Raw genomic sequence first — 12,262 nt, 5'->3', positions numbered from 1 at the left:
CAGCCTACCTACCTGATTTCCACATTTCTTCAGGAAATAGCAACACATTATATGGCCACTATGTTTTCTAAACCAAACTAAAAACGCAAACACATAGGCCATGAGAACAATAATAAGAGAAAAAACAGAATATTCACAGTATATTTGAGTAGGCACGGTTTCCCAAGTTTAGCATTTATTATTATAACATACATACTCTTCAGTATAGAAGAGCTAAAAATGCAGTTGTAAAATAGATATATTCAAAGTATAAAAAGTAAATTCTGGCTCTTCAAAGATTATATTCCAGAAACAGTCTTTGAAAAAGGCATTTGAGAAATTTAATACAGAAACATACCCAAGGGCACTGAACAAATATTTTAAATTTCAAATTATATTTTTATTTTTACTTCTTTTTAGTGACCCCTAAATCTAAACTATTTTTTTTTTTTTTTTTAGGAGAAAAAAGAGAGAGAGAGAGAGAGAGAGAGAGATGGTACTTATTACAGGAACTCCCCTGAAGAAACAGCTCCATCACTAACTGTTACTTTAGGAAAGTTCCACACAGCCTGATTAGGCATCAGGTTTTACTTCTAAAAAATCACGGTAAATCCTTGATCTAGCCTATCCAAGAGAAATATTCTGAAGCACAAATGACAAAGAACTTGTAAAACATGCTTTTGCAAATGAAGTCCTTATATATATATTACCCTTTTAACTTTTATATAGGTATATTGGTAGGTAAGAACAAAAAGTGAATGCTGAGAAGTTCAAAGTATTGTTCTACATAAAATGAAATACAAATGCCCTAACACCAGAAAATACAGTTTATGAAAACATAGATCTACATTTGAAAACATTTTAGCTTAAAAATTCATCTAGATTTTTTTTTTTTCTGTAACACTGGCATGAAATCATAATAAAATGTCATAGAAAGAGTTAAATTTCAAACACTTTTTAACTTTTGTTTAAACTTATTTAAGTTTATTATTAACAAACTCCATTATTCCTCAGCAATAACTTGATGACTGGCTGATCTGATGCCCAAATGCAAAATGAGCCACGGAAATTCTTACTGGGAAATTTTTTTTTTTCCCAATAGTCTGAATAAAAACCCAGAAAATGTAGTCAACTTTAGAAAAAAATGGACACAGACAACACGGAAAGTGTATCAATACTAATTACAAATAATGTTTGACCTAGCATCTTAAAAACAGCTACGGAGTGTTCACATCAGCAGCAAATGCATTAAAACTAGAGTAATACAGAGAAGATTAACATGGCCCCTGTGCAGGAATGACATGGAAATTCATGAATCATTCTGTATTTTTATACAGGGCATTTTTAGGGCAGAGCAACTATTCTGTATGGTTCTATAATAGTGGATATTATGCATTTCTCAACTGTACAACACAGTGAACCCTAATGCAAGTAACAGATTTTAGTTAAGAACAGTAGATCAATATTGACTTTCAACTGTTAATAAATGTACCACACTAATAATGCAAGATGTTAGTAACAGGAGAAATGTATCCCTGTGTGCGTGCACGCATGCATACGTGTGTACATATATACCCATACTCAGGATGGGGGGTTAACATGGCAACTCTGTTACTTTATGTACAATTTTTATGTGAACCTAAAACTGCTCTAAAAAAAGAAAATCTATTAAGAAAAAAAGAAAATCTGAAATTCAGATAAACAAAAACCCAGCTTCATATGTGGAGTGTAGCATCCTTTCCAAAAGACCCAGGAAACAAAGTGTTAATACCTGCATCTTTCTGGAGAGTCTTCTCTGTCTTTCCTCCGGAACTTGCTGATGGTGTCATCAATTGTGCTTCCAATTTTATCACTCAGTTCACCCAATTTATCACTGAATGGAAAAGCACTCTTGTTTTTATCCCACTCTTCATCCCATTTTGATTTGGGTTCAGGATCGTATCTTTCACCTATATAAAGCATTAAAAAGAAAAGCAACTCTAAGGACATTAAATTCAAAAGGTGTCTATAGTCCTTATTTCTGAAGCTTTTCCTCATAATAAAATAGTTTTCAAAGGAAAATAGAGCGCTCACACAGTGCTGGATCAGCACAATTACAGCAAGGCACACCATGTAGTGCCAGTCAGTAAGTGGCAGGAGTGCAGATTCAAAAGCTTCTGTTTATGAAAACTTACACCACCTTAATGCACAGCACAGCATATCAGGAAGTTCTTAAAAGAGCAGAGGGAAACACAGAAACCAACGCAGGCTATATAAGCCAAAGAGAAATGGGAATATTTTTGTTTTTATAAGTCACACAATGCACTGTATTTCATTCTTGTCTCTTAATAGTTCTTCAATTATTAGGAAAGTACTGGACAGCATTAATCTCTTAAAAAAACACCAACTATAGGTGACAACACTCTGAATGCTACACATCCTGGTATGCTGTAAATATGCTGAAAATAACTGTCATTCTTTAAGTGTCAAACTAGAAAAATAATTCAATGGATTTCACGGCATGGGAAAACATCTTTTAATTATTATAAAAAAAAGAAGAAGAATATTCTCACCACCCAGAACTACACAGACTAGAATCATGAAATATGCTCAAGCAGTTCAGAACAGTGATGATCTATTAAAACACCAAGTCTAAACATATGCTGGGATGGCAAAACCTAGGGAGACTCCGTGTGAATCTGAGAATGAAAACAATAGATCATGGCAATAAACAAAAACCCCAAAATGTCAAAATTTGTTTTAGACCCTGACCTTGATGGCCTAAATAAGAGGGATTCTAAGCATTAAAAAGAACCTCTCCACTTCCACATCCAAACTCAACCAAAAAGACAAGAGTAGAAGGTACAGAGAAATCAGATGAGGTTAAAAAGAAGAAAACAATGAAAACTAAGGCAGGCTGGAGAGAAAAGGGAAAACGCAATGAGAAATAACAAAATAATTAAAAGGTGGCTGGCTGAGCCTTTGTGCTGCAACTTTTGTGACCAAGTTCTGGTGGCCAAAAAGCACTCTGGAGATTGAATACCATTCTGCAGAACTGCCTGCTAAAACTGCAAAGCCAAAATTTTTGTAAAAGGATTTTAAAATACGTCCACTAGATCTGAAAGTGACCACCAACTTAAAGAGAATTTGACAAAATTTTAACCAGAGGGCTTTATAAAAATTAGTGATTTTCCAATAATGTGAACACACATTTCAATGAAAATGTGATAAACTAGATTTTGAAAAGACAAATTTATAGGAAAAATGAAAGCAGATGAAAACAAAACTGATTAATGTAATGGATATCCTACTAAATGAGTGTCAAATATACTGGATTATTTTTTTTTTTTTTTTTTTTTTTATAGATTTTATTTATTTATTTGACAGAGAGAGATTACAAGTAGGCAGAGAGGCAGGCAGAGAGAGAGAGGAGGAAGCAGGCTCCCTGCTGAGCAGAGAGCCCGATGCGGGACTCGATCCCAGGACCCTGAGATCATGACCTGAGCCGAAGGCAGCGGCTTAACCCACTGAGCCACCCAGGCGCCCAAATATACTGGATTATTGGCAAGACACCATCTAAGGTCAAAATGAAAAGACACAAAACAGCTAAAGTTGATTAAGTTTTTGACCAATAAATATAACATCACAAATAATTTTAAAAGGATACGATACAAATACATAAGATGTTCAACTCTCCCTCTAAGGCAGATGTTGTAATTAGTTCACAGTGACTGAGTCTGAGAACTTACTCAATTTTATAAATTTTATCTAATTACATATTGTGCTAATAAAAAGAGGGTTACAAATAAGTAGAATGAGGAAACGAGTTGCAAATAGCTATTTCTCCTCAAAAACACATTAAATTGCTCTATAACTACTTTGAAAAAGCTAAAGAACAAAATAATTACTTAGGTGAATAATCCAAAAATTTGTTACTCCACTAAACAAACAAAAACTCCAAAACATACAAATAATTTAAGAGAAATATTGTTGCCCAATTAAAGAACTGACTTTTTGTGATGCTTAGTCATAAAAGGAATTTTCCTGTTAAAAACATCCTTTAATAATTAAATATAATTTTTTATCTTTGAGAGCAAGGAAGCAAAAAAACATAGAACAAAGATATTATTTTGTAGATAATCACAAGATAAGAAACAGAAAATTTTTACACGGTTCCAATGGAGGAGTTCTGAGATCCCAGTGTAATCCAAATACTAAAAAAACTGAGATATGGGTTGGGGGCACTGAGAAGTCCCAATCTGTGGCTAAGTATACAGAGCTCTAGCCTATCTGTGTATATACAAAATGACCAAGGGATGGTCAGAGCTTACAGAAGACAGAATGAATCCAAAGCAACATGTTGTAACAGTTATTTTCTGTGCCTGTTTCAAGTACCTAGTGATCTATTTTGGGGAAACTGTATTAGTATATTAAAAATAAACATGAGCAATCAATGTTCTAGCTGCTCTTAAATGTGTTAGGAATAAAGTGATAGGCCTAGGTGAAAAACTGATTGTATCGTTAGTCTCCTTTTCCTATGTCAAATTAAAGTACTGTTTACTTAAGGGAAAAGAGACTGACGCAAAACTAACTTATAGGAAGCTTACCTGTTTTTGGCCCCAGATAGAGCTGATTTGTTCAAAATCTCTTCAAACTTTTTATTTTTATGCTCTAGATGGTGAGGAAGAGAAATGCTTTTTTCTTTTAAAAAATGGTAATTCCAAGAGGAAAGGGTATATATATTATTCTCTGTGTGTCAATTTAAAAAGTTTGTAGTCATTTGATTAACAACTAATGGTTAAAATTGTATTCTTGAACCCACAAAAGTAAAAAAAAAAACAAAAACAAAAAAAGAAAAGATAAGACAAGAAAGAAAAGAAAAGAAGATTCCTAATATCCATATAATAGTAACCAAAATGAGTACTTCAGATACCTTAGTATTCTATTTCAGCAGTGGGGGCGGGGAGTGGGGGGCAGATTTTGGTCTTTTGTATTTCCGTGATTCTTAAAATACACACAAGGAAGCTAAACAAATGCTTAGGTGTCAGTTTGTCTTTGATACTTACTGTATCTGAATCCTCCAACACTGTCTGAGGAAACCCCAACATATTTGTCTTTGTTCTTCTTTGCTTTCTTTCGCTCCTCACGAAGCCTGTCGTCATCCTGGGCAAATTCAACCAATTCTTTCACCTTCTGGCGAATATTTATACCTTGATCCTTGCCATGCTCATCTGTGAGGATGGTAAGGGAGAAACAAAACCTTAAGAATTCAATTAATAAGTATCAAACCCTTTAACACAAAAAACAGACATGAAAATCTCAACATAAAAAAACCAACTTCAGTATTTAAAATTAACAAAAAGAGGCAAATAGTGCTATGGAATCAAAATTTTCTCATCAGCAAATTCTAAGTCTCGAGAAGCAATTCTGGCTTATAAAAGCCTGTAAAGATGTATCTACAAGGACTATAGATACTGGTGCTACACAAGATCAATGAAAGATCTATTAAAAAGCATTACTAATGATGGCCATATGAAAAAGACATATCCATAAATGTTTTCTTTTCCTACAGTATTCTAACCACCACCACCACCACAACAACAAAAGATCCACTTCAACATTTTAACGACTAAAATGTACTCAAATGCTCTGGTTTCCCCAATACAAGTTTGGAAATAATAATTACCAGAATTTAGTGTGGCTAAAAAACTGAATTTTTAAAGTGCTTTCAACTGGGGTATACTACAAAATGAAATGTGGTTTATTCTGTATCCTCGTTCACATTCAAAACACACTCTGGCCTTGCTGCCTTTGCACAGTAAATATTATTTGGTGGGAGGGGGAAAAAAAAAACCCCAGCTTCAAACAGATGTGTGTGTTTTGGAGCTCTAACCTTTTCTTCCCATATGATTAAAGCTATTCCTTTATGGACACCACAGGGGACCAGTCTCCAGTGCATATTTTAATATAAACCCGAACACTCATGTTGTGTTGGTTCTGTTGTTATTAGCCAGTCTTTTCTGCAAGTTCTTGTCTTCACTAATTAATACTCTAGGGCCCCACGTCTTGGATTCTGCACTCGTCACACAACCAGCAATAGTCACATTCTAATTAGAGCGGAGAAGCTTCTAAGCTGGTTCAGGTGACTGACAACTCCAACTACTGTTTTAATTTGCTTATAAGGTTTTTCTATTGCTCACCTACAAAGTGGTAATTTTCCAGGGATCGCAAATCATAAATGTGTTCTCTGGCACTTGTAACAACACGCTCTGATCCATTCCTTATGAGGTAAGCTAGAAGCAGCAATGACTGTAAAAATACAAAGCACCAAATGATTTAACAAAATAAATTCTGATAGAGCTTTGGTAAATGGTTAAAAAAATAATTTCAATATCAGGAAATAAATAATCTTTGTGGGGGTAAGTGGGAGGCAGGGAGAGTTTCTTTACCTGACACTGGACTTTAAATACATAGTCTAAAACTTATATTACCAATTTGAAATTCCTTTTATAACCACGGTAAATAATTACACTGTCCACTGGACACCATGCATCAAAAGATTTAAAAAAATAGCTCTCCAATATCTGATGTATGATACAAATGAACACTAAGCTTTTAGAAAGTGGCTCAATTTTTAGTTTTCACCCGGGCAATAGAGAACTGTGAGGTGTTCGAAATATCAATTTAAAGAGAACAATTATTTGGTAATTATATGATCCCACAGCATTTTCCCCAGATTAAATTAAATTTTGAAGTTAATGATATGGCTTTTGTTTCAAGAACTGGCTGCCAACAAGTAAAAGAAAAAAACATTTTATGGGGTTTCATTTTGGGGTGATAAAAATAAATTCTGATATTAGTAGTGACTGCTGCACAACTTTGTGGATACACTAAAATTCACTGAATTATGCATTGTGAACTTGACTTTGCTTGGGACAAACCTGACATAAAGAAGTATCAACTATTTCATCACAAATATCGTACAAGCTGAGAGAATGACAGTGAATGTTTTTAGAAACAAGTAACATCAAAAACATGGAACTAAATAAAGTACTGCTCTTCAGTCCTGAAAACCAACATACTGCTTTTGAAGTTTTAAATACACATATTATATGCCATTTTGAAAGCAAAGAAAAACTTATTCTGAATAGCAAAAAAAATATGGTGGGTTTGGAAAACAGATGACAATCTGCAGAATTCCGCATGGATGAAATCAGGACTACATGAAAAGAATCTGATAAAAAGCACATATTTGGAAATTTAAAATGCTAGAATTTTAATGTTTTACAATTTCTAATTACATTTTAAACTAACATATTGCTCATGTAGAATATTATAATATTGTAAATCAGGCAAATTTTTATGTAGAGATGAGAAACCATATTTATATTAGACTGTGGTTTTCATCTTAATCGCTCATCCACTAAATACACATCCATCTATAGATTTATTACTTTTGATATGCACAAATTATCTCCAGTAGAAAAAATTAATAAAATGAAAGTATTTATAAATATTATTTTTAAACATTTTACATTCAGAATAGTTGTTTATGGTTAATAGAAAACAACACACATAGCAAATCTTCTTTTACGTGTTTAAGAATATTCTGTTCTAGGATTTAATGTCCTTCATAATCACTTATGTATATATACCTTAAAATTTCAAGTGTTTGTTTTCAACATGTCAAATAATAAAAACTGATGTCCATACCTTGTAAACTCTTCTCCAATTTTTTTTGTTATCTTTTAACATTCGTGACCAAAGCATGTTCATAAGTTCTGGAAATTGTTCATACATAAATGTAGCCCTGAAAAAGAATAATTTTCCTCAAGACTTTGCAATATATTAATTTTAACAGTAGATGGCAGGCTTGTTCTAAGTTACTGTGTCTTCCCCAAAGAGCTTAAAAAATTTTAGTAAGCTTAATTCAAAAAATTTAGATATGCTTTCATTAAAATATTTTTCTCATAGTTTATGTAATATGTAGCACACATGAAAACCCCACTAATTAATATCATCTTTTACATGCCCTTTACTTACCAGGATAGTGGTCAAGATGCTCATCAAAAAAATTTTCCTAACTTTATTTCAAGTTATTTTATACACATTTGTCAAAATTTTATGAAAAGCCACGGTAAGTCTTCTAAACTTTACTAATGAGAAATTTTTACTTTTTGAGCTCATTTTTAAAGGGAAATGGATTCTGTATAAAACTTTCTCTATATCTGGCAGCTAAACTGTTTAAAACTGAAAGCAAATTTTGTGTTTCTGTGTAAAGATAGTTGGATTCTTTCTGCACTGCTGAGTCAAATTATCACTTACTTGGCAATCTCTCCCATGAGTTGCCCAGAAGGTCCCCAAGGATCGTCATTCGTTGCTTCTCGAACCTTAGACTCAATCTCTGAATAATTCATAACCACATTGGTGCTGCAGAGAAAAAAAATGCACGCACATACACACAAAGATTAGCATCAAAACTGAGAAACACATGAAAACTTAATAATGACACTAGTGGGTGTCCTAATGAGATACCTCTACAGGGTGGGAAAGAAAACATCTTTTGTGCGTTAAGCTACTTCGAGGACACTGTGTAACACATTTAAGTTGTATTTAAGAAAATTTTACTATTCCATTAGCCTTCCAGAATACAGATGAGAGATTACATTAGAGCTGGCATAAGTCCAGTAAAAAATGGTTTTGGGTCAAATTAAAAAGAAAACTGAACATACTCGAGTCTATTATAAAACTAAGTTATTAGTTTTCTGACCAGATCTGGTTTACATGCACTCTTGTTTCCTTACAGATTTTCTGCAAATTAGCAAAATTATATAAGAGAACATTACTTATATTGCATTTTTTAAAAAAGGCAATGGCAAACCAAAGATAACACTAAAAATATTTGGAATTGCTATGAATATTTAACTGTAATCCCTTGGTCTTTTTTCATGTGTATGTTTTCTATGTCACTAGTCACCATAAGCCTCACTTTTGATGGCTACATAGTATTTCATCAAGAAATTGTATGACAACATATTTAACTTTCACTTAAGACTTCATCAGTGTCAAGAACATGGGTTCTAGGGGCACCTGGGTGGTTCAGTCGTTAAGGGTCTGCCTTTGGCTAAGGTCATGATCCCAGAATCCTGGAATTGAGCCCCACATTGGGCCTGGCTCAGCAGGAAGCCTGCTTCTCCCTCTTCCACTCCCCCTGCTTGTGTTTCCTCTTGCTGTATCTCTGTCAAATAAATAAAATATTAAAGAAGAAGAAGAAGAAGAAGAAGAAGAAGGAGGAGGAGGGTTCTAGTAGTCAGAAAGATCTGACTCCAATTACTCTGTGACTTTTGGCAAAATTATTCCAACTGTCTTAATTTCAGGTTCCTCAAGGGCAAAATGGGAGTAAGAAGAACACTACTTCAAAGGGTAGCACCTCAAATGGTTCCTATTAGCACAGTGTCTGACTCACAGATATCGTTCAATACAGGTTAGCTGCTATTATTATTACAGATAATAATTACCTATTAAGAGAATTTAAAAATATTAAGTAATATTTTCGTAAGAAAGAATGAACTTTGAATAGAGTGCCTTAAAATTAAGATACAAGATGGCAAAAAGTTTGGTTATTAAAACAGAATTTCCATACTCAAATGGATTTAAGAATTTAGACATTACAAAGAAATACTGTGAAAATGTGACTTGTAGTAGTATCCAACTGAAATCTAAAGCTACAATTATTACCTAGCCCTTGTTATAATAGATGCCTATGGATTTGGTCATTCAAATCTTCCACTTAAAATTAAGCCTCAGAAACAGAAAAAACCAAAATTTGTCCACTATTACTTCCATATACCCCACTCTTGCTATACAGCTTTTCAGTTATTCAAAGGTTCTATTTTTTTTTTTTCAAGTAAGGAAGGTTCAGCTATAATTGGTATTCAAACCTGTTTCTCAAATATAAGGAAATATAAATTTTAAATTCACTGCAAATAGTTCTCCTTCTTTACCTTCAAAGAAAGAGACTAATAAATGGTTTGGGTCAAATCTGAAAGGAACCATTACACATATAAATATGACTTGCCAAATCACAGAATAAATCTAGTTTCTAGATTTATATTCAGAAGACTGTTCTACTAAGGAGGAAAAGTGAAATCCTATTACTTTCTTTCAAATTTTGGAGAAAGCTGGCTCCTAAAATATCAACTAGTTTGATAACATAAATAGAAATTGTTTCCCTGCAACATAAATTCCACCGCCTCCTTTAAAAATTAAGACTATTAATTAATGTTCATAAAAACCCAATAATGATTCTATTGACAATAATTTTGTGTATAAATACAAAGGAGTAACATTTTTTCCTAATTTCTTCAACAATGGAAACAAAATAAAAACAAGGCAGCCAATGACAGATTTGTAATTTAAGATGCCATAAAATGATGGATTTCAAAATGCTTCTGTTTATCCTAGTGGCTGAAGAATGCGTGGCTTAGGCAGTTTTAAGTGTCAACATGCAGCTGTGGGAATGAACAATAGCAATTAGGATTATAATTCACCCAAGCATTTCATTACCAAGAATGCACTAAAAATCTGTTTGTATTGTTTAATTTGCTAGAGAACAAGATGAAAGGAGTTAATCTTTACTCCATGCACATGAAATATTTTTACTAGAACCTTTATAAATGTTGTAGCTTTCAGAACACTACTTTCCTTGTTCAAGCTGGGTCAAATGAGAAAGGTCCTGTTTCTCTAACCCTTCTTAGCTGATTCTTAGCTGAAGGCCTGTGTGTTTGAGTGCTGTGTGTTTACAGGGAGAGGTGGCAGAGAGCCAATAATTTAAAAGAATTGCCTTATTTCCTTGGTTGAAAAACAATGGGAACTATGTAAAATGACAACAGCATTAGAACACTTATCGTATAGTTTCAAAGTATACCTACAAAAAGATACAGCAATAGTAACAAAAAGTAACAAAGCAACACAACTTCCATGAAGAAAATCAGGCTCTACTTGAAAGCCATTTTCTACTGAAACTGCTGCTTTCAGAAACTGCGAAGAACTCTAAAATGAGATCTGATGGCCATAAAGAATTCCAAAACAAAGTATTTTTAAGCTGCACCTAATTCAGAAACAAATGTAAACTAAAACAAAACAAAACAACATGACACTGTATAGTTTGGCCTAAATCCAGCTCACTTAAAAATAACTATTTCTAAAAAGGTAGAAATGGCATTTTGAGCCTTCCTTTCCCATGTTTTCTGCTGCCCTTAATCCACACCCTACCCATAATTCCAGTGACCTTTTTAAAAAAGGAAAATAACCTCCTCCTCCCCCCACAAAAAGAAAAAAAGAAATTATGTCCAGATGTGAAAGGAAAAATAGCTAGTTTAATTCCTAAAACTTCTAGGAGTGACAAAAATGTTTTAAAAATGGATACTTCAGACACTAGAGGGGGCCCTCCCAACAGTTTTTTAACACACAGACAAAACTCAAGACAAAGGTCTGGGATGTGTTCTACAAACAAAATTATAGGAAATTACTAGGAGATAACCAAAGAGTGAAGAATGTAAGAAGCTGCTCCTGTTCTGAAGATATTACCTTAAAGCAATACTGAACCACTGTTTTTTTTAAAGGATAAAATCCACAATTAAAATCATTATTGTTTGTACTGGTAAGGCTTCATTGCGTCTATAGTGCTTTTTACATTTGCTCTTTACAACACCCCAATAGGTAGGACAGGACTAAGGGAGTCCCCAGTGAGAGTACTTCAACGGACAACCCAGCACCACTCACTCACTGGATTTTTAATGCCAAATGCTGAAAGTTACTGTCCTCAAATTCTGCACACATGCTTCTATGGCTGTGTCCACACAGCGAATGTTCAATTATTCAAGGGTTGATTATTCACCTTCTAAATTATTAGTGTTCATTTTGGCTCTCCTCTTTATTTCTCATTTCCTGTTTATTTCACCACTCACTACTGAAAAAATACCAAGATATTTTATTTAATAACAGTTTGGGTCCAGGTTTTAGAGGCAAGAAAGGTTGAAATAAAAGCTAAAATGGGACATTTACTTATAGGTGGTCAGTGCATTAATGACTGACAAGAAAAAGTATGAACAGTCCTAACTGATAATTTTTTCCTGTTTAAAAGTTTAAGAATGTTTTGTTAAAACAAAACCATACACCAAAAGGTCAATCTTGTATAATTCAGTTCCACCTGCTAACGAAGGAATAAATAAGGAAACTGAAACAGACTAATGTAGTATTTTTCCTAGCTTGCCTTAATTTTACATCCTTTTAAAAAAATAGA

General features: G+C 33.5%; 1 protein-coding gene and 1 non-coding gene across 3 annotated transcripts in view; one reads left to right on the top strand and one right to left on the bottom strand.

Annotated features, from left to right (window-relative positions):
• The window catches only part of CLINT1 (clathrin interactor 1), a 58,892-nt gene that overhangs the window by 17,777 nt on the left and 28,853 nt on the right, over positions 1–12,262 (bottom strand). For both annotated transcript variants that reach the window (XM_032337168.1, XM_032337169.1), the window contains exons 2-6: positions 8,284–8,388; positions 7,672–7,768; positions 6,159–6,267; positions 5,025–5,189; positions 1,751–1,928 (exon numbers count right to left, since the gene is read on the bottom strand). In XM_032337168.1, the coding sequence (XP_032193059.1) occupies positions 1,751–1,928; positions 5,025–5,189; positions 6,159–6,267; positions 7,672–7,768; positions 8,284–8,388 (654 nt within the window). The remainder of the gene's footprint in view (positions 1–1,750; positions 1,929–5,024; positions 5,190–6,158; positions 6,268–7,671; positions 7,769–8,283; positions 8,389–12,262) is intronic.
• Positions 1,204–1,310, top strand: LOC116587397. Its single transcript, XR_004284417.1, has one exon. It is a non-coding gene; the product is annotated as a U6 spliceosomal RNA (small nuclear RNA).

This window comes from Mustela erminea, chromosome 3 (genome assembly GCF_009829155.1).
Source record: "Mustela erminea isolate mMusErm1 chromosome 3, mMusErm1.Pri, whole genome shotgun sequence".
Lineage (NCBI taxonomy): Eukaryota > Metazoa > Chordata > Mammalia > Carnivora > Mustelidae > Mustela > Mustela erminea.
This window is presented reverse-complemented; position numbering and strand designations above follow the sequence as displayed.